Here is a 21,114-nt window from a genome sequence, read left to right as displayed (position 1 = left end):
ACCTTAAAACATTCTTGGTTCCTCTTGGACTGGTTTGCAGACACTTGGTGAATCTCATCTTACAAAATGTTCCACATAACTTGTTGAACGTTTCCCTGCAATTCTTCTCTTGTATGAGGGTTGTTATAGACATAAAGCTGAAAATTACAGGCCAGTCAGTTTGACATGCATTGTATGTAAGCTTTGGGAAGGCATTCTTTCTGATTATATTAGATATGTTTGCGAAATTAGTAACTGGTTTGACAGAAGGCCGTTTGGGTTTAGGAAAGGTTATTGGACTGAAGCTCAGCCTGTAGGATTTCAGCAAGATATAGCAGATATCCTGGATTCAGGAGGCCAAATGGACTATTGCGATTGACCTATCTAAGGCATTTCATAGGGTAGATCATGGAAGACTATTGGCAAAAATGAGTGCAATGGGACTAGAAAAAAGTGACTGAATGGGTGGCTATATTTCTAGAAAATAGAACTCGGATAATTAGAGTAGGCGAAGCTTTACCTGACCCTGTTATAATTAAGAGGGGAATTCCTTAAGGCAGTGTTATTGGACCTTTGTTTTCTTATATATATATGGATGATATGTGTAAAGAAGTGGAATCGGAGATAAGGCTGTTTGCAGATGATGTTATTCTGTACAGAGTAATAAATAAGTTACAAGATTGTGAGCGGCTACAGGGTGACCTCGATAGTGTTGCGAGATGGACGGTGGACAATGGTATGATGATAAACAGGGTTAAAAGTCAAGTTGTGAGTTTCACAATAGAAGTCCTCTCAGTTTTAATTACTGCGTTGATGGGGTGAAAGTTCCTTTTGGGGATCATTGTAAGTACCTAGGTGTTAATATAAGAAAAGACCTTTATTGGAGTAATCACATAAATATGATTGTTAATAAAGGGTACGGATCTCTGCACATGGTTACGAGGGTATTTAGGGGTTGTTGTAAGGATGTAAAGGAGAGGGCATATTTGTCTCTGGTAAGACCCCCAACTAGAGTATGGTTCCAGTGTATGGGACCCTCACCAGAATTACTTGATTCAAGAACTGGAAAAAATCCAAAGAAAAGCAGCTCGATTTGTCCTGGGTGATTTCTGACAAAAGAGTAGCGTTACAAAAATGTTGTAAAGTTTGGGCTGGGAAGATTTGGGAGAAAGGAGACGAACTGCTCGATTAAATGGTATGTTACGAGCTGTCAGAGGAGAGATGGCGTGGGAGGACATCAGACGAATAAGTTTGAGTGGTGTCTTTTTAAAAAGTAGGAAAGATCACAATATGAAGATAAAGTTTGAATTCAAGAGGACAAATTGAGGCAAATATTCGTTTATAGGAAGGGGAGTTAGAGATTGGAATAACTTACCAAGGGAAATGTTCAATAATTTCCCAATTTCTTTGCGATCATTTAAGAAAAGGCTAGGAAAACAGTTAGGGAATATGCCACCTGGGCGACTGCCCTAAATTCAGATCAGTAGTGACTGATGGATTGACTGATGGCATACACTTGTATTGGCATACACTTGTATATTTCCCAGATTTTTTTTTTAATTATCAGGATTTAAATTGGAAGATATAGCAAGCGACAGTTAATCTCCTATCAGGTCACGAACACCCTGGTACCATATGTGGCAGTAGACGGTAGTACCTGCGAGTGTCTGGCCGAGGTTCGGGCTGCCAGTACGAAACACGAAAGGGAGAACGAACAGCTAAGGGTCGAGGAGTTCTCCCTTAGGAGGCTTGTTGAAGCCTTTGTGTAGGAAATGACACACATTCACCAAAACTCTGCTGCTTTGCAGATGTGGCAGTGGACTGCCAAAGGCTAAGGGAGATTACCCTAACAGAAAATCCTCTATAGTGTTAGGCCTAACAAGTCAGCTGAACAGAGTAGATGAGTGCGTTGCTTTCAAAGCCAAAAGAAGCCTCGGATGTAAAAGTATTAATTACCAGACACGACAAAAATTCTTCATGCAACTCGCAAACTTATGACGGCCAACAACTTGAAGCGCATCGGAGATGCAGGAAGAGAGCCATTACACAGGAAGAAACTCAGAATTGGATCTCTCAATATCTTCACCCTTACGTGTAAATGCAAAGAAATTGTAGACCTCGTGGACAGACACACTCGGGATTTTAGGGTTGTGCGAGACAAAATGGAAAGGTTCAGGAAAGAAAACCTTACGGAATGGTTATATATTGTACTGGAGTGGGAACCCTAATTTCTTTCTCCACAAAGATGTTCATGTGCAGGCGGACATCAGTTAAGTGACAGAATCATTAAAATGAAATTGTTGGCCAGGTATTCCATACCTTTCTCCATATATATGCCCCACAGGCAGGCTGCTCTGCAGATGAAAAATATCAGTTCCTTGTAGGTCTAGAGGACCAAATAAAGGAAGACCTCAATATTATGGGAGACCTGAATGCCCAAGTTGGGACAGATAGGCAAGGCTGTAAGACATTGTACCCCCATGGCTATGGTGGCAGAAACCAGGAGGAAGAAAACCTGATAGACTTCTGTGCACAGAATAACTTGAGCATACAAAACTCTTGGTTTCAGAAGAGGCAACCATAAAATCACATGCCACAGTTGGGATGGGAAGCAGAGGTGAAGACAGATCAAGGCCTCAGAAGAAATGAACTACTTCAATACTTTACTAAACGGAGAAAATCTTTAAAATATCACTGAAGAGCACTTAAGAGCAAGTCATGCACCAGCTAACTTGGCTAGAAGTGGAGTCTCAGCTGAAGAACATGAGAAATGGTAAGTCCCCAGGGTTTGATGACCTCACTGCTGACATGATATAAGGCAGCTGGATTACAAGGCATACAATGGTTGTGTACAGTACGGTCATCTGGAAAAACTGGATACCAGACTGGATGAAATGCATCATTATACCCCTGTATAAAAAGGGAGACAGGAAGAATGCACAAATTATAGGGGTATCACTCTACTTTCTCACTCAAACTTCTGGAGAAGATAATTGAAAGAATAATCAGGAATATAGTTGCTCCGTTATTGGAGGAACAACACAGTTGCAGGAAGAACCGAAGAACTACAGGTCTGATATTTGCTGTCAGAATGTTAACAGAAAAGCACTGGGAATATAGTAATAACTTGTTGATGGTTTTTAAGGACCTTGAGAAGGCCTAGGACAGTGTGCTTAGACATAATTTGGGAATGCCTAGAAGGTATAGGTGTGCCAAACTTCCTGATCAATAAAGTAAAGATGATCTATCAAAACTGCTTAAGCTGTGTACATGTAGGGGATGGAAGATCAGATTGGTTTGAAACCAAAAGAGGAGTCCAGCAGGGAAGTGCCTTATCACCACTATCAGGAGAGTTGGCTGTGCGGTTAGAGGCGCGCGGTTGTGAGCTTGCATCTGGGAGATAGTGGGTTCAAATCCCACTGTTGGCAGCCCTGAAGATAATTTTCCGTGGCTTCCCATTTTCACACCAGGCAAATGTTGGGGCTGTACATTAAGGCTACGGCCGCTTCCTTCCAACTCCAGGCCTTTCCTATCCCATCGTCGCCATAAGATCTGTGTCGGTGCGACATAAAGCCACTAGCTTATCACCACTCCTGTTCATCATTATTACGGATCAGATCATAAAGTCAATCAAAGAACATGCAAAGAGCCTAACACCCTATTTGCAGATGTTCTGATCTGGAGAGAAAATGAAGCAGAAGTACAGGAAACTAAATCTTTGGAATGGCGAGTTCAAAGAATATGGACTAAATATCAGTAAAACAAAAACTGTTGAAATGACTGTCAACAGGAAAGGCACAGATCATTTTCCTGGGTGGAACTCTATTGCAGTCTGTTTCTAACATCAAATACCTTGGAAGTGTAATTTCAAAAGATAACACAGTAAACCAAGAAATACTTAATAAGACTCGCAAAGCTTCTCAATTTTATTTTCGAGTGAGAAATCTACTCTGCGCTGATAAAAATACCCCAGAAAGCAAAATTGACCATGTTTTATACCTACTTCATTCCATTTCTCACATATGGACTCTAAACCTGTACGCTGCATAACAAGGCAAATAGTAAAATCCAGTCAACAGAAATGAAATTAATCAGAACAATGAACTAAAAGACCAGGAAGGACAAGATTAGAAATGAAGCAAAACAGGAAGGAGGCTGGCATTAAAATACCTGTTGCAGCATTTTTTAGGAATACTCAGGCTACAATGGATTGGACATGTTATGATGGACAGAACAAGAACAGAGAAGTGAAAGGGGAGAGGCCAGTTGGGAGACCAAGGAATAGATACACAGTGAAACGGAAGTCAGCAAGAGGAATGCCAAATGGGAGGACATAGAGGAGCAAACTATACTTTGACAGGAAGAAGTGGCAAGTGCTTGTACTCCACACCCTGGAAACTGGAGTTGGAAAAGGAGTAAATCTCCTAATTTTTTTTGTTAGTAACAGACATGGTGATACAGAAGTTCTTCACTGTATTATACATTTGTGAGCAATTGAATTAGATACCTGGCTAGTAGCATGTAGCACAGCGGCAATGCAGTGTGGCGTAGACTCCACAAGACACCGGAGCCGCACTGATCCACGATCGCTGAGCAGTCTCCCATAGTCCGCCAAGATTGACCATAGCAGCGTCCAGCTCTAGACACATCTCGCACGTGCTCAGCAAGATTAAGATTTGGGCTGCTGGGGGCCAGGCAAGCACCTTCGCATGTGTGGAGTACTCAGTCCCAGTTGGCCAGAATTCAGGAATGCTGAGCTGTACCATTGTCTTGCTGTAGTTAAGTTGCCTGGAGGGTGTTGGAGGTGAACAAAGGGTTCAGCATGATCTGCCTACAGGTTCCTGTAAACTTCGCTGGTGAGGGACAGTCAGTACCAGGTGTGTCTTTTCATCCCACATGAGCAGTCCCCAGAAGAGGATACCACCACCACTGGCGTGTACTTTATCCTTCTGGGTTCCATTGCCATGGCCATCAGTGTGTACCAACTGGTGCCTCCACTAGTTTGTCCAGGTGACCTTTTCCCATTCTTCAAGCAACCAGTGGTGGTCATTTGGCCATGTCTATCATTGGTCCTTGTGACTGGTATTGAGATGAGGTACCCTCTCTGTACCCCATGGTGAGGAAATGGTTCTGGATGGTATGGCTGCCATGTCATCGTTGAGCATTAAATTTAAGAGTGATCTTCTGCACTGTGGCATCTCCACTGCTCTTATCTGAGCTGGTCCATGACTATCAGTCATTAATATTGTACACCGCAATAATTGACCCTGGCGGCAGTGATTTTGCCTGAATCCATGTACTTGTATACTCTTGATACATTGGCTCTTGCAAAGATTCAGAGATGAAGTGGCCCATAAGTCTGGTGCAAACAATCTGGCTGCAGTCAAATGCACAGAGATCCGTCTTGTCCATCCTGCTGTTAACTGTTATTTATACACCCAGTATGAGGTCCGACATCCTCTGTTGCATTTGCCGGACCATGCACAGTACCATTTCCTCACTACAGCAGCTGTCTCTTCGGTGATCTAATTGAAACCAGCACTCCATGACATGAATACTGTACTTCGTATGGTACTCCTCAATGAAAACTTGTTCTAATATAAAGATTACTTTCTATACAACACTCCACTGCAAATGTTTATGCAGAAACTACACTGCCAAAATACACATTAACACTAGAGCAATGGCAATGGTGCTAAGTCTAAGAAGAATTCACTTTATCAATGCTATACAACTGCAGTCAGCAGCCAGCCTGGGCTTCAAATAACTCTGGTACTTTAACTGCATGAGGCGAGGTCACCCACACAATTAGCAGTGCACTGGGCGAGTTGGCTGTGCAACATAAAGCCACTTGAAAAAAAATTCAAATAAATTTAAAAATTAGTGATGCACCTATGTTCAACGTTAACAAGAACCTATATTTATCACCATTCTTTCTTATCCCACTCTTTGCTTTATATAGAAATGTATTTGTGCTCATTATGGATACTTGTCTGTTCTACTGCCAGTTTGGTATAAGCTTGAACCATGGACTAGTACTGTTTCTTCACAGCTGTATTTATATTGTTGTAATATTTGAGCTCCTCTGCAGTAGAAAATATCCTTGCACTCTCAGTAACTGTATGCTGTGTGATATCGCATCGCATACAGGTACAGGAGTTGGTAGTTAATTGTTGAATTGGGTTTGCACCTGGCCCGCCTTTGCACGCTTGTATTATGTGCACGTTGCATGATTCACTATGTTACTCAGATGTGAAACAGGAGCGCCAACATACGGAGCTCATTCAGGGAGTGGAGAACTTTAAACCCGAGAGGTTAAAGAGGACCAACACGCAGGAGAAAATAGTTCTTCCCAACGCTGAAGGTATGTTCTAAATGGGCTTTTTGCTAGTAGTTAGTTGCCTGGTTGCTCTGTGCTTCAGATTTTAATTTTCCTGTGCTGGGTTAAAAAGGGTGCTTTAACCAAATTGTTGTTAACATACTGAAACAAAAGTTTTAAAACATCAGGATTCCTTTACTTTCAGCATTGAGCTTTATTGAACCAAACCACCTCATTCCTGTCTGATGATAAAACTTGCGTTCCTGAACTTAAAAATATCATCGCTAATGAACGGAGAAAAATATAATTTGCTAATGAACGGAGACCTTGTATATAACAAACCTGATTATATAACAGTGAAAAGTCTGTCATATGATTAAAAATGGAAAACAAATTTGTGACAATATAAATTCAGTTTTATGAGTAGATTTTTTAAAAAAAATTTTATGTTCAGACTTAAAGTACAGAGAAAGATTGGTGGTACAAACAGGTGGGAACAATGACAGGAGGGTACTCAGAATGAGATAAAGGCTAATTTAGAAATGAACTCGATGGATGAAGCTGTATGTGTATACCGGCTTCGGTGGTGGGGTTATGTGAGGCGAATGGAGGGAGGATAGGTTACCTAGGAGAATAATGGACTCTGTTATGGAGGGTAATAGAAGTAGAGGGAGATGATGATGATGATGATGATGATTAGACTTGGTTTCTGACAGTTTTTAGGATAAGAGGTATAGAACTAAACAAGGCCACAGAACCAGTTGCAAATAGGATTGTGGTGGTGGTGATGGTAAGTGAATTCAGAGACTTGTAGACTGAATGCTGAAAGATAACACAGTATAACGAAGATGTATGATGTTCATTTTGAATTTACAACGTATCTACTGTATAAAAATGTTTTATGAGATGACTGTTGGTTAATTTATTAAATTTCTATTGAAAATATTGCTGTGTGGTCTCCACAGAACAAGCCAGAGTCCTCATATAGCCACATTGAAATAATAAAACGATTTCAGAAAATTTTCAGGTACAAGGTGTCCATTCTTAAGACAATATACCACTCTCATCAGTGCCCTTAATCAGTTTACTGTACTAATCTGCGATATCCATCCTTAATTTTATTACTGTATGGCTGTATAATAACATACATTATAGAAGTATTAATCCATATTGACCCATTAATCATAGTGAAGTTATGTGGTTATATCTGCCGATTGATATTGAAAACGCCAAGAATTTTATTAACCTACATTAACCTAAGAAAAATTACTTACCAGATTTTCAGATTTCATTAATTTTACAAATTACTGTTATGTGCAAGTTGGGAAATAGGTCAATAATGTACCACATGAAACCTCAAAAATAATTTATAACTTCTCCCTCATTATTTTTCCCCTCCACAACATAATCTGTACCAGTATTGGTGCATTCACCCTATTACTTAATCACTGGCCACATCTCTCTTAAATGAGCATTTGCTACTAGTGCAAATTTATAAGAAACTAAGAGCTATAAAATGACAATTTACAGCCTGTTTCCAGTCATTCGACCGGGCCAGGAATGGAATGAAGCCCCCATCTAGCGGTGAGGATAGGAATTGTGCCAGGTGCCAAAGCCAGTCACACTTCCTCTGGGGTAATGATTAATGACTGACAGATGAAATGAAAGACAGGGAAAACTGGAGTACCTGGAGAAAAACCTGTCCTGCCTATGCTTTGTCCAGCACAAATCTTGCATGAAGTGACCAGGATTTGAACCATAGAACTCGGTTGTGAGAGGCTGGCGTGCTGCCACCTGACCCATGGGGGCTTGACTGAGAGCTATATGGCAGATATTTCAAGGAATATTCATTGTAGTTAAATTCTCTCCTGGGTTAGTCCAGCTATAAATGGTCTAGTGTCTTGGTAGGAAAAGATATAATAATAATAATGATGATGATGATGATGATGATGATGATGATGATGATGATCTGACTTCAGCCATACTGTGCAGGCAGTTTTGAAATCTACACTGCCTACATGTCTGTTTCCAAGAAAAAAAATTTTTTTTTTCACACAACAGAGGAATGAACCTCTTTTGGACTTTTTTCTGCTCTGCAAATATTGGACTACCTCTGCCAGGTTTGAACAAATGATCTTCACATCAGGCTGCTGACACATTACCATTGAACCAAGTAAGGAGGCCCAAACATTCTCAAAACTGCAACCCAAGGAATGATCAGAACTTCACACTACAATGCAACTCGTACCTCTCTTCTAGGAACTAATTAAAAATTCTCATTGAGAACACAAGCTCTTGCAGACAGGTGAAAATTATTTTGAATGGTTAAGATATACTCATATTAGTGATGAAACCAGGATTCGTTCCAGTTATTCGGTTTATGAATATGTACTGAGATACTCGAGAAGCACAACTCATTGGTTCATTTTGTACACAGGGAGGTCTGAAGTATCCTCTGGGTTCTTATTGCTATTGCGTTATGATTTAGATTTCGCCAGGAGAATAACACATTACATTTTCATCCCTATTGTTCCTCATCTATCGTCTCGTATTATCTTCTCCCAAATCTCATTCATTTTCAACAATGACTTGATTGGTCTTCACTGTCAAGTTTTGAGGAGCAGGGAGTACTTTTATTGCTCCAGATGTAGACTGCCCTTCGAGGCATTGGTGGAATAGTCTCCTTATGAAAATCCTTGGTTGACTCTTTTTGTTTACACCATAGAGCACATTGCTCTTTGGATGTATACTAAGTCTAGTTTGTTACAATAGTTCGCTATGCATGTGCATGAAATATCTAGCATGGAATACCTAATGTTTTTCAGCTGGTGTTTTGCCCACTATAATTACTTACCATTATTAACTAATCCAGTTTTTAGGTACCCTGTCTCCAGTAATCTATTTTCTGGCTAGACCTTATATTTCTATCTTTTAAACATGTTTGTTTCAACTTGACTTGCAAAAATAATAATAATAATAATAATAATAATAATAATAATAATAATAATAAAAAATACACACAAAGGTATATTGGTCAGTTCTTATGTACTCTACTGCTTGGGATGATAAATGGTGTTTCAAGATGCAAATTAAAGAGGATGATGTTCTACTGGACATGTATAATAAAATGTAGCCATAATAATAATAAAAGAAAGCTTTTTAGTATATAATCGAAGGATATTGCTAGCAGATATTTTAAATACATAGACTACAAAAGGATGGAATTGTATGGAGTGTGGGAGTGTCTGTTGGACATTCAGTACTGTAAATCTGCAGCTACAGAACTGGCGAGCCGAACATAGTCTTTGTGCACTCCTTGCACTAAAGGCTAAACCACTTGACATAGTGCATAGAATTTACTGTAGCTTATGAAATTACTATAAAAATTAAACCTTTTTTCTCTTGAAATCTGTCTTTTGTAAGGGGGAGAGTTACCATGTGCATGCATCCATAAGAAAGTATTTGAGTAAAGTTTGGGAATGAGTAATATATGGATTCCAGTCAATAAAGTTTTTCAGTGTTAAGAATAAAGAGGTGTTCGAGAAAAGGTGCTAGACTACGTGGTATGTTACACGTTATAATTCTCATGTTAGGTCCGTATTGAAATGTACTTAAATACAAAGTAGTAGGGATAAAAAGGGAATTCTGGGCCAGGGGCTAATGCGCAAGATGGCCGCCGCACGCAATCTACCTCTAGGGCTACCGCGCAAGATGGCCGCCACGCGCAATCTAGCTACGCGCTACGTCCTCGGACACCTTCAGAAAATAGGATGTGTTATCTTATGGAATACTGTCAAAAGAGGCTACTAAAAGGGATACCTGACTTGAAAGAGCAAGTGGAAAGTGTTAGTGGAAAGTGTTGGAAAACTTGTTGGGGGTAGAGCAATAAACAGCTCAATCCTGTTAGAGTTAGAGGAGGCACATTTGTGTTTCATTATAAAGACTGAGCTGTTTATTGCTCTACCCCTACAAGTTTTCCAACAAGTTTTTTGGGCGCATTGACTCAACGCTCCGGAAAGTATAATCGTGTGAACTTTTGACATGCAGCTTGATACTGCGATTTTAGCCAAGGACATTCTAATAATTGTTATGTTTGGATAGACACCTACATTGATATCCTCTTTTTTATGACTTGCAAGAGCAATCAGGATCCTGATTTTTCACTCGTACAGGTATGAGTTTGAGGCTGATGATGCCCTTAATATGGGTGAAACATATCCCTTAACATTTTAAAATAATATTTAATTTTCTAAAAAAGATCTCTTTGTGTTAAATAGGTGGATATTAAAAAAATAACACTTGTAACATACTTTGTATTTATGTGGTATGTTTCGAGCTGTCAGTGTAGAGATGGCATGGAATGACGTAAGTTGACAAATACTTGAGTGGAGCTTTTAAAAGTTAGATCATAGTATGAAGATTAAGTTGGAATTCAAGAGGATAAATTAGGGAAAATATTCATTTGTAGGACAAGGAGTAATGGATTGGGATAAATTATCAAAGGAGAAGTTTGGTACATTTCCAAATTCTGTGAAAATGTTCAAGAAAAAGCTAGGTAAAAAATTGAAAGGAATCTGCCACCAGGGTGACAGCCCTAAATGTAGATCATTGATAGGTTAGCTTCAGCTAGAAAACAATCAGATTTCTTCCCTGTCTGTAAGCTGTGTATCTAGTCTGTGATATAGACAGCTTCTGGAGTAGTAGTAGTAGTAGTAGTAGTAGTAGTAGTAGTAGTAGTAGTAGTACAAAACAATGGGCCTTTTCTACAGGATTTGAGAATGCCATTTAGGCACCCTGCCAACAATTTAAACATTCAGATTTCACTGTTTGGTGGTAAGGCAACTCTTTTCAAGCTGTTCTTAAGAAGACTGTTAATTTTCTTGGGTGGATGTAGAGTGCACCACCAGGAATCTTTATAACATATCAGATATCAATAATTACAGTATACAATGTCAAGATCATTGCTTACCTTTAAAAAATAATTTTCCTTACCTGTGATGATAGAACTTTCAAGAATTAGAATCTTGAATCATACACTGTACCTCTAATCCAGTGACGCAGCTACACTGATTGTGGAAAGGGGATTTCATGTGTACAAGGTCAATAAACTGCATTTAGCCTTGCCTTCATATTTCCCCCTCACCTCTTGGCTACAAATGACTCCTGACCTTTTATCTATGTCCCATTGACATTTCTGATTATATGGAATGCTTTTTTGTTTCTGCTTCATTCTTGAAATGCATGTAGAGCATGGGTGCTGGGTAAAAATGCAGAGATTTTTGTTGTTGTTCGAAGGTTTGTCTTTATTATGAGTAGTTCTTTGAGCTGTTTTTGTTTGTATTTAAAAGGTTCTTATAGCAGTGTTATATCTAAAATTATCTTGCAGATGTTGCAACAGAGAAAACTCAAAAGGCATTGTTGCAAGGTGTTGAGGCGTTCGATACAGGGAAACTGAAGCACACAGAAACACAGGAGAAGAATCCTCTTCCAGATAAGGATGGTAAGTTTGCGAGGTGACGTTTTTGTGTGTTGGAGTACTTATATAGTGTAAGACTAAAAAGTTCAAAGTAATGATTTGATGAAAGCAGTTGGGAAGTACAGTTTGGTTTTAGTAGTTGGACAAGAACACAGAGAATTTCTTTTTTCTAAGTTAATATTTTCATTATAACTTCATAATTTCTACCCTGTATTAGTTTTTAATAAACTTGATTCAATAGACTAATAATGAATACGGTGGTTTGTAGTGTGGTTTCCTGTCATGTAGTTGTCCGCCTCCGTAGTGTAATGGTTAGTGTTGTTACCTGCCATCCTTGGGGGCCCGGGTTAGATTTCCGGTTCTGCCAGAAGTTTAAGAACGGCAGAAGGGCTGGTTTGTGGTTGAAATAGTACATGCAACTCACCTCCATTGGGGATGTGCCTGAAAAGAGCTTCACCACCTCGGGAAGAGGACACAAATTTACTTCATGTTGTCCTTTGTGAACTAGGATCAACAGCTGATTGGCTGACTATTGTCAACCACCAGGTTGTAAACATTTTTATTTGATGCCGTTGAGGATGCCTGCATATCATTTTAAATGTCCTGTTTTACTATTACTGAACAGCGGAGAAAGTTAAACTCTTTTGGGTTATCTATAGCAGAGTTTTAATTAGTTTTGTCGAGTAAACATTGTTGCCAGAAATTTTTGTTTATTCATATTAATTGGCTCTAACCACATTATGCAGCTTGATACAGAATACATTTATATAGGCCTATGTTCTAACTTCATATATATAATAATTTAATATAGACTAAATCTAAAAGATCTACATCCTAAGTCTGAAATAACCATAATTAATTCAATATTAACTACTCTAGGTGAAATTCATGTAACATAAAAGTAATTTATGAAACATCTAGGAACTATTCACTAGACATTCACATGTAACTATATTCAACGTATTCAAGAGGAAAGAACGGAAATCTTTAGATAGTCCTTTGAAGATAATTAATGAAGAACAATTTCTAATTTCAGGGTGTAAGCCATTCCATTTTTTAGCGTCTGACGCAAGGAAAGAATTGCTGAAAGTAGATGTATGATGTGGAGGTATTGCAATTATTGACCTAGATTGCATGTCGCGGTCATGAAAGGTAGATGGAAAATGGATGCAGATATCTTGTGACGAAGAGTATTGAATGGACTTGCCTACTCTTTACAAATCTGGCTACTTCTCGTGGGTTTTAGCCTACAGTACTGGGTTCTGACGGCAGATTTGTTAACGTTGATCCACAGTAAGAGCTTAGTGGCCTAGTAATTTGTCCTAAGAGTTGGGATATCATTTGCTGTGGAATAAGAGTAAGCTTCTCAGACATATTCTGGCCCTCCTCGAGCTCGGGTGGTTAGGACTACCCGCACTCTTAGTGCTGCAGTCGTCACGCGAAGTACACAGCCGTAGAGGGTTGCATTGAACTGAGAAGCTATACCCACCTAACAACTTCAGGGCAAATCAAATCAGTTCCAACCGTTATACGTACAGCACAAAAAACTACATTTCTACACATTAACAAAACTTAGAAGACGGCGCAGTTTAACAGTTTTATTGTACAATAGTTTTTATCTACATATGGCTAACAATATATATAGGAAATGAACATTTTAGCATTAAAGGACTGTATTCAACTTTAACTCCTCAATTTTAAGATCGTATTTGAATCCGACATGACGAGTGTACTGAATTATAGCCATTACGGAATTTGAAGACAACTCATCACCCAGATGAGATTTTATATTTACGACATCACAAGAGTTTTCTTGCTGTAAATTAGTTTTCAAACCTAGTATAACTTAGGAGTTAAGTTTAGCAATATATTATTTTTCATTGTTTATATCGCCAATTTTTTTTCACTTACTATACAGCTGATGATGGTGTCAAAATGAAACACCGAAACATGTTCTGTAATAAAATAATGTTGTAGATACCTGGAACCTGATATATTTTAATTCAATTGAGACTACCCATCTACTCGGGGTCCCTAAACCTGTAACCTACTTCACAGAAACTTGCCCATATACTCTCTCTGGTCCTAAAGCTTGTTTATATCTTGGTTGGACATTAGAGGTACTGGTATATGTGGTTGAAGTTAACCAAGACATTTTTATGTAATTAAGTAAAGCTTCACCCTTAATGCTAATATGTGGTAAGTGAAATGTTACTCTCAAAGAGATGTGTACATATGTCCTACTAACATTAATTTTTCTCTACTCTCTACATTACAGGAAAATAGTTTAATCAAATTTCTCAACTCAGTGTTAAAGTTTCAAGATAGCCGGGTTATGCACTAGGCTATAGATGTCGTTAATGTATAGTGACATAGCAACATTAAGGGGGCCAAAACAGGAAATGTCAAATTTCTCAGTTGATATTAACCATATAAAAAATTATAGTTGTAGAAAATTCAGTTTCTGATCTTTCATTCCTCTTATATTTTTACTCTAAGAACTATGGTAGCAGGAGTTTTTCAAGATTTTTTGTTGTTGTGAAGTCCATCAGTGGCGAGGTATGTGGACACGAAAATACTGTTCAGTCATCACGGTAATGAGTTATCTAGAGGGAATGTTGAGGGAATGAAAGACTCCCCATCATGGATGCTTTAATATTGCTCACCCAGGCCAAAATAATAATGCCCTGTGATGTTCTAAAACTGATCGACAGGAACATTACACTGATTGTAGTAAATGTGCTCTATCCCTCCTGCTGCTGCTCATTCCAGTAGTTGGTAGTACTACTGAAATTTTACAATAGTCTGCCAGAGACTGATTTCAGCCGAATACACTCGCAATGTTCTTAGCAAGACTCAGACCGATTGAATTCATCTGCAGAGGAAGATTCCTTATTTACTGGAAGAACGTAGATCAAAACGAACTAGTCTCCAGTTTTTAATCGACAACGCATTTTATGTAGACGTTTTAGAGATTTAATTGTAACTATTAAGCACGTTGCTGACGACTGAATTTAGTTTCTGAAAACTAATATATTTTAATTTGTGTTAATGCAAACTTTTTGTATTTTTTAATATTTTTGTATCATTCTTGATGACTTTATGGAAGTAGCAAATTTAATTGGAAATGTCCTGTGCATGGTTTGGTAACAATGGTTAATTTGTGCATTGTAATGAGATGAGGCTCATAGTTACCACCCCACTTCTTTGTGTCCCCCCCTCCGAATAAATTATCTGTGTTCTTGCTCTACCCTAGTGATAAAATAATTATGTGTGTTGCATGATTGTATAAACTTGTATGTTGGCAAATAATTTTTAATTATCATTAGGATTCTTTTTTCATAAAGGGTTTCTCCTCTGTTGCTTTTTGGAAAATTTTACAATTAGATTGCTTGCATTAATAAGTTGAATGTGTTTTTTCAATGTTTACTATGGTTGTTTATTCATTTCTAGTTCTTTAATTTTGGTGCAAAAAAGTTTTAACAAAGGATACTTCTAGAACAGTGGTTCTCAAAGTGTTAAGAGGCCTGCAGACCAAAATTTTGGGGAAGAAATTTTCTTCTTTGAGCAGAATTCTTTTAATTTGATTGAAGTGCATTAGTTTTAAATTTAATTGTTGTTGGAACAACTTTATGAATTAGTTTGTTTATTTTTGACTGTCTTCACAATTTCTTAAACAGTGCAAGACTTAAGTTTAACCACAGTGATAACATTTTTCAAGTTTTTCCTTGAATGGTCGTTGGCTTAAATGTAGTCTTAATATGAATTGAAAGTTATACTTGGATGATAATGATAAAAATATTCTGAATTGAATCATCCAGTTCAGTTGCATCTCAAGGTATTCTGTTGAAAAGGAAATATAGGGAATATTGTGGTGAATATTTGCATTATGGATTAGTGCTTTCAGCAACCCATGATGGCATCTAGGTGTGTTTAATATATTTTCACTTGCTCTTAGACAAACATATAAATCTTGCTGAAGTGTTAGTTTGAGATCCATTGTTCAGGAGCGACCCAATCTTAAGGTTGGGTTCTTCCCTGTTCAGTCGATACTCAGCCTTGGAGTTGTGCAAGACAAGGACAAGAGGGGTTGGAGATGTTTCCGACTTTTAATGTCGGACTGTTTTGAAACATGATTTAGTGGAGCCAGGCATCAGTGGGGAATTAAATGGGGGTTGTTAGTTTTGCAAGTACTATAGTAATCATATAATCATTTAGTTTAGGCTTTACAAGTAAACAGGCAAATTCCATGGTGTAGGGGTAGCATTCATTTACAGGCCAGTCCAAGGATTTCAATACTAGAATAAAGATTGGAAATTGGTGGACTGAACTTCAGAGACCAACTGAATAGCTGGCTGATACGAGAGGCAAAAGACTTAAATCCAAGCAATACAACTGACGAGGGAACTTCAGAGTTGGTTTGACCAGACCAGTTTCAGTGAAACTTAGGGATGATCAATTAAGACATCAGAACATTGCTGCATGCTTGCTCTTGTTGCGTGGGCTGTCCACAGCATGACAAAATGTGGGATTTTGAAGAGGTATCCACCAGTTTTCTAGTTTGTGCTAGTAAGCAGTTAATGTGTGTTAATAGCATGAATGTTAAGTAGATGAGATTTCATAATACGAGATTGTAGCTTCTGTTTAGGAGTATTAAAATCCTACTATTTTGATACATTCCTGTACTGTATGTATTAGTGTAAAATAGGATTGTAGAGTAAAATTCATTGTATTGTCAAATTCTCATTTTTGGTATAAAACTTTTTAAAAAATGGACTTGGTATATTTCTACACTGCTAAAGTAATCAGCTAACTGCTCAGCCTCCCAGCTATTTCAGCAGTTATAGCACTACCGGTACCAGTGATTTTACAGCAAAATGATAACCATTTAAACTTAGTTTGTTAATTGATCATTCACCCAAGTAAAATCTCTGGTCCAAGGTTTGATTGCCATCCTGACCACATGGCATTCCATTATCTGTAGGCCTTCTGGCTGAGCAATCTTGGCAAACTTAAGTCCCCTAATGAGCTCTATGTGCTGTGGCTGTAATAGTTCACTGTGTATATTATCGCTCCTGTTAACCTTTTTATCTGAATGAAAGTAGATTTTTCCTTGGGAACTCTTCGGAGGTCAATGCTTTGGCTGGTTCATATGTTATAAGATGTAAATAGAAACTGTGGTTCCAAAATGTAGGTTGCTAGTTGGACAGAAGCAGCAAGGTAAAATGGAACAGTTAGACTGGATATTGATCTTTCTTAAACTACAATTTAAAGCAGTCCTCATTTGTTGTATTTTTTTGTTTTTGTTTAAAATTTATAGTTAGCCATTCATTTTTGTTGCAAGTATAAGAGCTGTGGCAGAAAGGAATAATATCCAAATATCTCCAACATGGAGTGAAATTTTTTTATTCGGAGATAACATTATACATCTTGTATGTGCTCTAAGCTGAGGCTAGTGAGCCTGGTGAGAAAGCTAGAAAATTAAGATGTTGTCCTGAGGACATCTGATGTTTTCTACAGTGTGTATTCACTGTATTTTATACCCACTGTAAAATGTAAAGACAACTTATAGCCGATGTAGTACTAACAAAGCTGGCATATTAATTTTATTCTATATTCATAGACTAAACTGACCAACGTATAGCTATTTTACTAACAAGTTTATTTTTTATCTAATAATTTTGTGATAAGAGCTTCAAGTTGTTTGAATATGTTCTTTTACTGTGCCTAAAATATTCTCATCTGAAAAATGCTGTATATAAGCTAATTGCCATACTAAAATTGTCCTATAAAACTTACAAAATGCATTTTCATATTAAAAATGCAGTGAATTCTTGATTGTCATTGAAAATTATAAAACCTGCAGAGTTTGTCTGAAAATTGTGTAGTTTGGTAAAATTGCAAAATAAATGCATTCCTTATCAGAACTATTTGCTTGAGAGTAAAATATGCCTAATATACTAAACTTCTGCCAAAACAAAATTGCACTAATAGAAGCCATCACATTGTAATGCAAGTTGAAAACAGATCAGGGGAATGGTAATACAAAAAAAAACAGATTAAAATTGCATGGTGAAGATACCACTTTTTGCCTAAGAAAAATAGATTAACACTAGCCTGAAAATTTAAACCTTGTTTGTTGCCTACAGTAAGAAATGTGATTATATATGTCAAATGTGCTGAATCTGAGTTTTCAATCTGTTTGCTTCTATCACGTGAGGTTTAATTGCAAAATCACTTTACATGTATTGTATAAATTATGCAAATTTCATCACAAATGTTTTCATAATACATTTAAATTTTAAAGAAAAACAATATTTAATATACACAACTTGATGAAATTAATGCGTATGGTTGTTAGTACACATCACTATAGTGTTCTTGCTTTAGTTTGTCTTATTTACTTCACTGTTGGGAAATCCCACAAATTTTACAATCTTTGCTTCTTATTTAATGAAGTCCTCCTGTTCCTTTTTCCTTTGTTTGTCTTCAGGTATTTCACACTTTAACATCCAACAACAGTCTGCAAGTTTATTGATGCTCCAGCGTCCCTGGTGTTTCCTTTCAAACTCCAGCACATCCTTGTGAAATCGTTTGCCTTGTTCTTCGCTCAAAGATCCTAAAATTTCAAGGAAATAATTTTCATACCCATGTTACAACAAAGTTCCTTGTATGCTTCAAGCATGTTAGCCACAATGTGTTTCGGTAATTGGGATTCTTGTTACCTAGAAATTTTGGAACAACTTCACAGAAAGATATCCATGCTGCTTTTTCCTTTTCATCCACATTGCTTTTAAATGCTGCATCTGACATCAATTTTCTTAATCAGGACCATTAAATATACCTTCTTTTAATTTGGCTTCAGATAGTATTGGAAATTTCTCACATATGTACTTGAAACAGTCTCCTTCCTTATTCAAAGCATTTAGGAATTGTTTCATTAAGCCAAGCTTAATGTGGAGAGGTGTCACCAAAACTTTAGAAGGGTGCAAAAGACTTTGGTGCACAACATTCTTAGAACCAACTTCCACACTTTCTAGAGGTGGCCAGTCTTTCTTAGTCCAGTGATCAACTCGTACCCTGCTATCCCACAGGCAAAGAAAACATGGAAATCTGGTAAAACCAGATTGTTGACCCAGCAGCATAGTAAGAACTTAGTCTTCACAAACTTGCTAGTGTTCACTGTAGTTCACTTGCAAAACATCAGTTGTAAACGTGCGTATGATTCTTTCAGGATTACTGAATAGGCAACAGGCACTGAACCAAAAAAATTTGTTACAAAGGAGAACACCCTTTAATCTTGGTTTGGAAGCCTCATTGTACAGTCTCCACTCACTTAGATCATAGTTTGGAAGTCCAATTTTTAGCATATGTTCTTTCACATTATTGCAATATGCAAGGTAGCCATCTTTAGAGAAAAAGGACTTAAATGCTATTTTGCGTTCTCTGTACCAATAGAATGATACTTTTGGACAGAGCCGATTTTATTCTTGAGGAGTCTAGAAACCAAAAACTCAGGAACTCTTTAGAAGGCAAGATTCCTTGCCAAGTCATTTAATTCACTCTGTTTAAAACACCCACGTTCTGCAGCAGACGATCCTGTTAGGTAGTCACTATCACTTTCCATCACTTATACATCAGACTCGGATGAAAACTGTTAGATTTTCTGGTCGTACAGGGACTGGTATATCAAGCCTATGGGGGACAGATAAAATGGCTGACCGAACAACTGGATACAAAATTTATATCGAAAAGGTCTAATGTAGAGCGCTGCTTTTTATTTTTAGAATTGTATCCCTTATCACACGAACAGAATTAGCAGTCTCCAAACCATAGGCATTCCAAAAGATAGCGACGGTCATTTGCCGTTGACCCAACGTCGAATATCTTCAATTCATACTCTACATACTTTGTGGGGTGCTCAAGGTTTATTTTGGTCTCAAAAAGTTTGATTCCAAAATAGGCAAGGTATGATATATACATAATCTGTAAAAATACACCTTTGCTTAGGCAATGTGTGTTTCCCACATATACAGTATAACAAAACTGATCTGTACCATTTACACATGAGTGATGCAACATGGTAAATATACTTTTGTACTGAACTACAAACTCACATTATTCTACTCCACAATACAGCTTGAAACTAATATCTTTCCCAGATGACACACACTAATGCAATGTGAGGAACTAAAACAGGATGTGTAAGTTTTCACATAGATAAGATAAGAATGTGTCTGGTAAAGTATTAGTTTACATAATTTCGCTTTGGGCATACAGAAATTACACTATAAGGAAAATAAAATAGAATTTTAAAAAATTATATGGTACGTGATAGGAACTTTCTGGTTTTGAATTTGAATTCAGAATGCTAAAAATGCCCCCAAAACAATCAAACTTTGGAGGCAGCAATTTCATTGCAGACTAGTGTAATCATATCATTTCTGCCAAGGAGGCATGCATCGTATGACAGATGTGCTCTGGCAGATGATCTGCCATAACCTTTGCCAGACGTATAATAACTTGTCTGATAATGACAAAATTGCATCTTATGCATTTAAATGACCAATCATTTCTTCTCGGCAGAAGCTTGTTTGTTTCCCGGTTCCATCAGGAAGGCTGGCATAAACCCTCATTGAGGGACTCTTAACAAATCTTCAATCTTGATGTGGGAATTGTAGGATAAGATGAAGGCTGGATAGACACACCACGTTTCACACTCTCCCTACCTCTTACCATCTTCCACTTAGATGTGCAGGTCGCCTATGGGAGTCATAATAGAAAGACCTGCATTAGGCAAGCATAACATGCCCTTAGGCATTCGACACTAAAAGCCATATGCTGAATACTGAAGCCTTTTTATTAAAGATTTGGACTCTTTGTGGCTCTTGTTAAAAGTACATAAAATAGGCATTACTCGTAAAAGTAAGGAAAGACTATCATTCTTGTTCAGAGGAATACTTTTAGCTGAACTGTAAATAATACTTGGATAATTTGTTGTTACGTATGCATAGATAATCAAGAGTTTGCTGCTTATCTGTTAACAAGTCTATAATAAAAGATTCCAAATAACAATTATTTATATTGGTATTTAATATTTTTATGCTTTTATTATTGGAGTAGTGATGGCATGGAATGGTTGTTAAGCTTTGCAAAGCATGGATGTTGCATGTTATGATTTGCTTGCAACAGTTGTAAGGCAGGAGAAGGTCCACCAGAACCTCTTGGAAGGTGTGGAGCACTTTGACAAGACGTCCATGAAACACACCGAAACCCAAGAGAAAAACTCCTTGCCTGATCCTGCAGGTAGGTATAGAATGTAAAAGCTTTAATGCATAGA

The 21,114-nt window shown here is 37.6% G+C and overlaps 1 protein-coding gene across 4 annotated transcripts in view; it reads left to right on the top strand.

Moving 5' to 3' along the window:
* Positions 1–21,114, top strand: part of cib (thymosin beta cib) — a 111,716-nt gene that overhangs the window by 81,975 nt on the left and 8,627 nt on the right. Inside the window, exons 3-5 of one of the 4 annotated variants that reach the window (XM_067142539.2) lie at positions 6,230–6,343; positions 11,685–11,798; positions 20,967–21,080. In XM_067142539.2, coding sequence (XP_066998640.1) covers positions 6,230–6,343; positions 11,685–11,798; positions 20,967–21,080 — 342 coding nt within the window. The remainder of the gene's footprint in view (positions 1–6,229; positions 6,344–11,684; positions 11,799–20,966; positions 21,081–21,114) is intronic. The other 3 variants (XM_067142540.2, XM_067142541.2, XM_067142542.2) reach the window with 3 other exon arrangements.

The sequence above is a fragment of the Anabrus simplex genome, chromosome 3, assembly GCF_040414725.1.
Source record: "Anabrus simplex isolate iqAnaSimp1 chromosome 3, ASM4041472v1, whole genome shotgun sequence".
NCBI lineage: Eukaryota > Metazoa > Arthropoda > Insecta > Orthoptera > Tettigoniidae > Anabrus > Anabrus simplex.
This window is presented reverse-complemented; position numbering and strand designations above follow the sequence as displayed.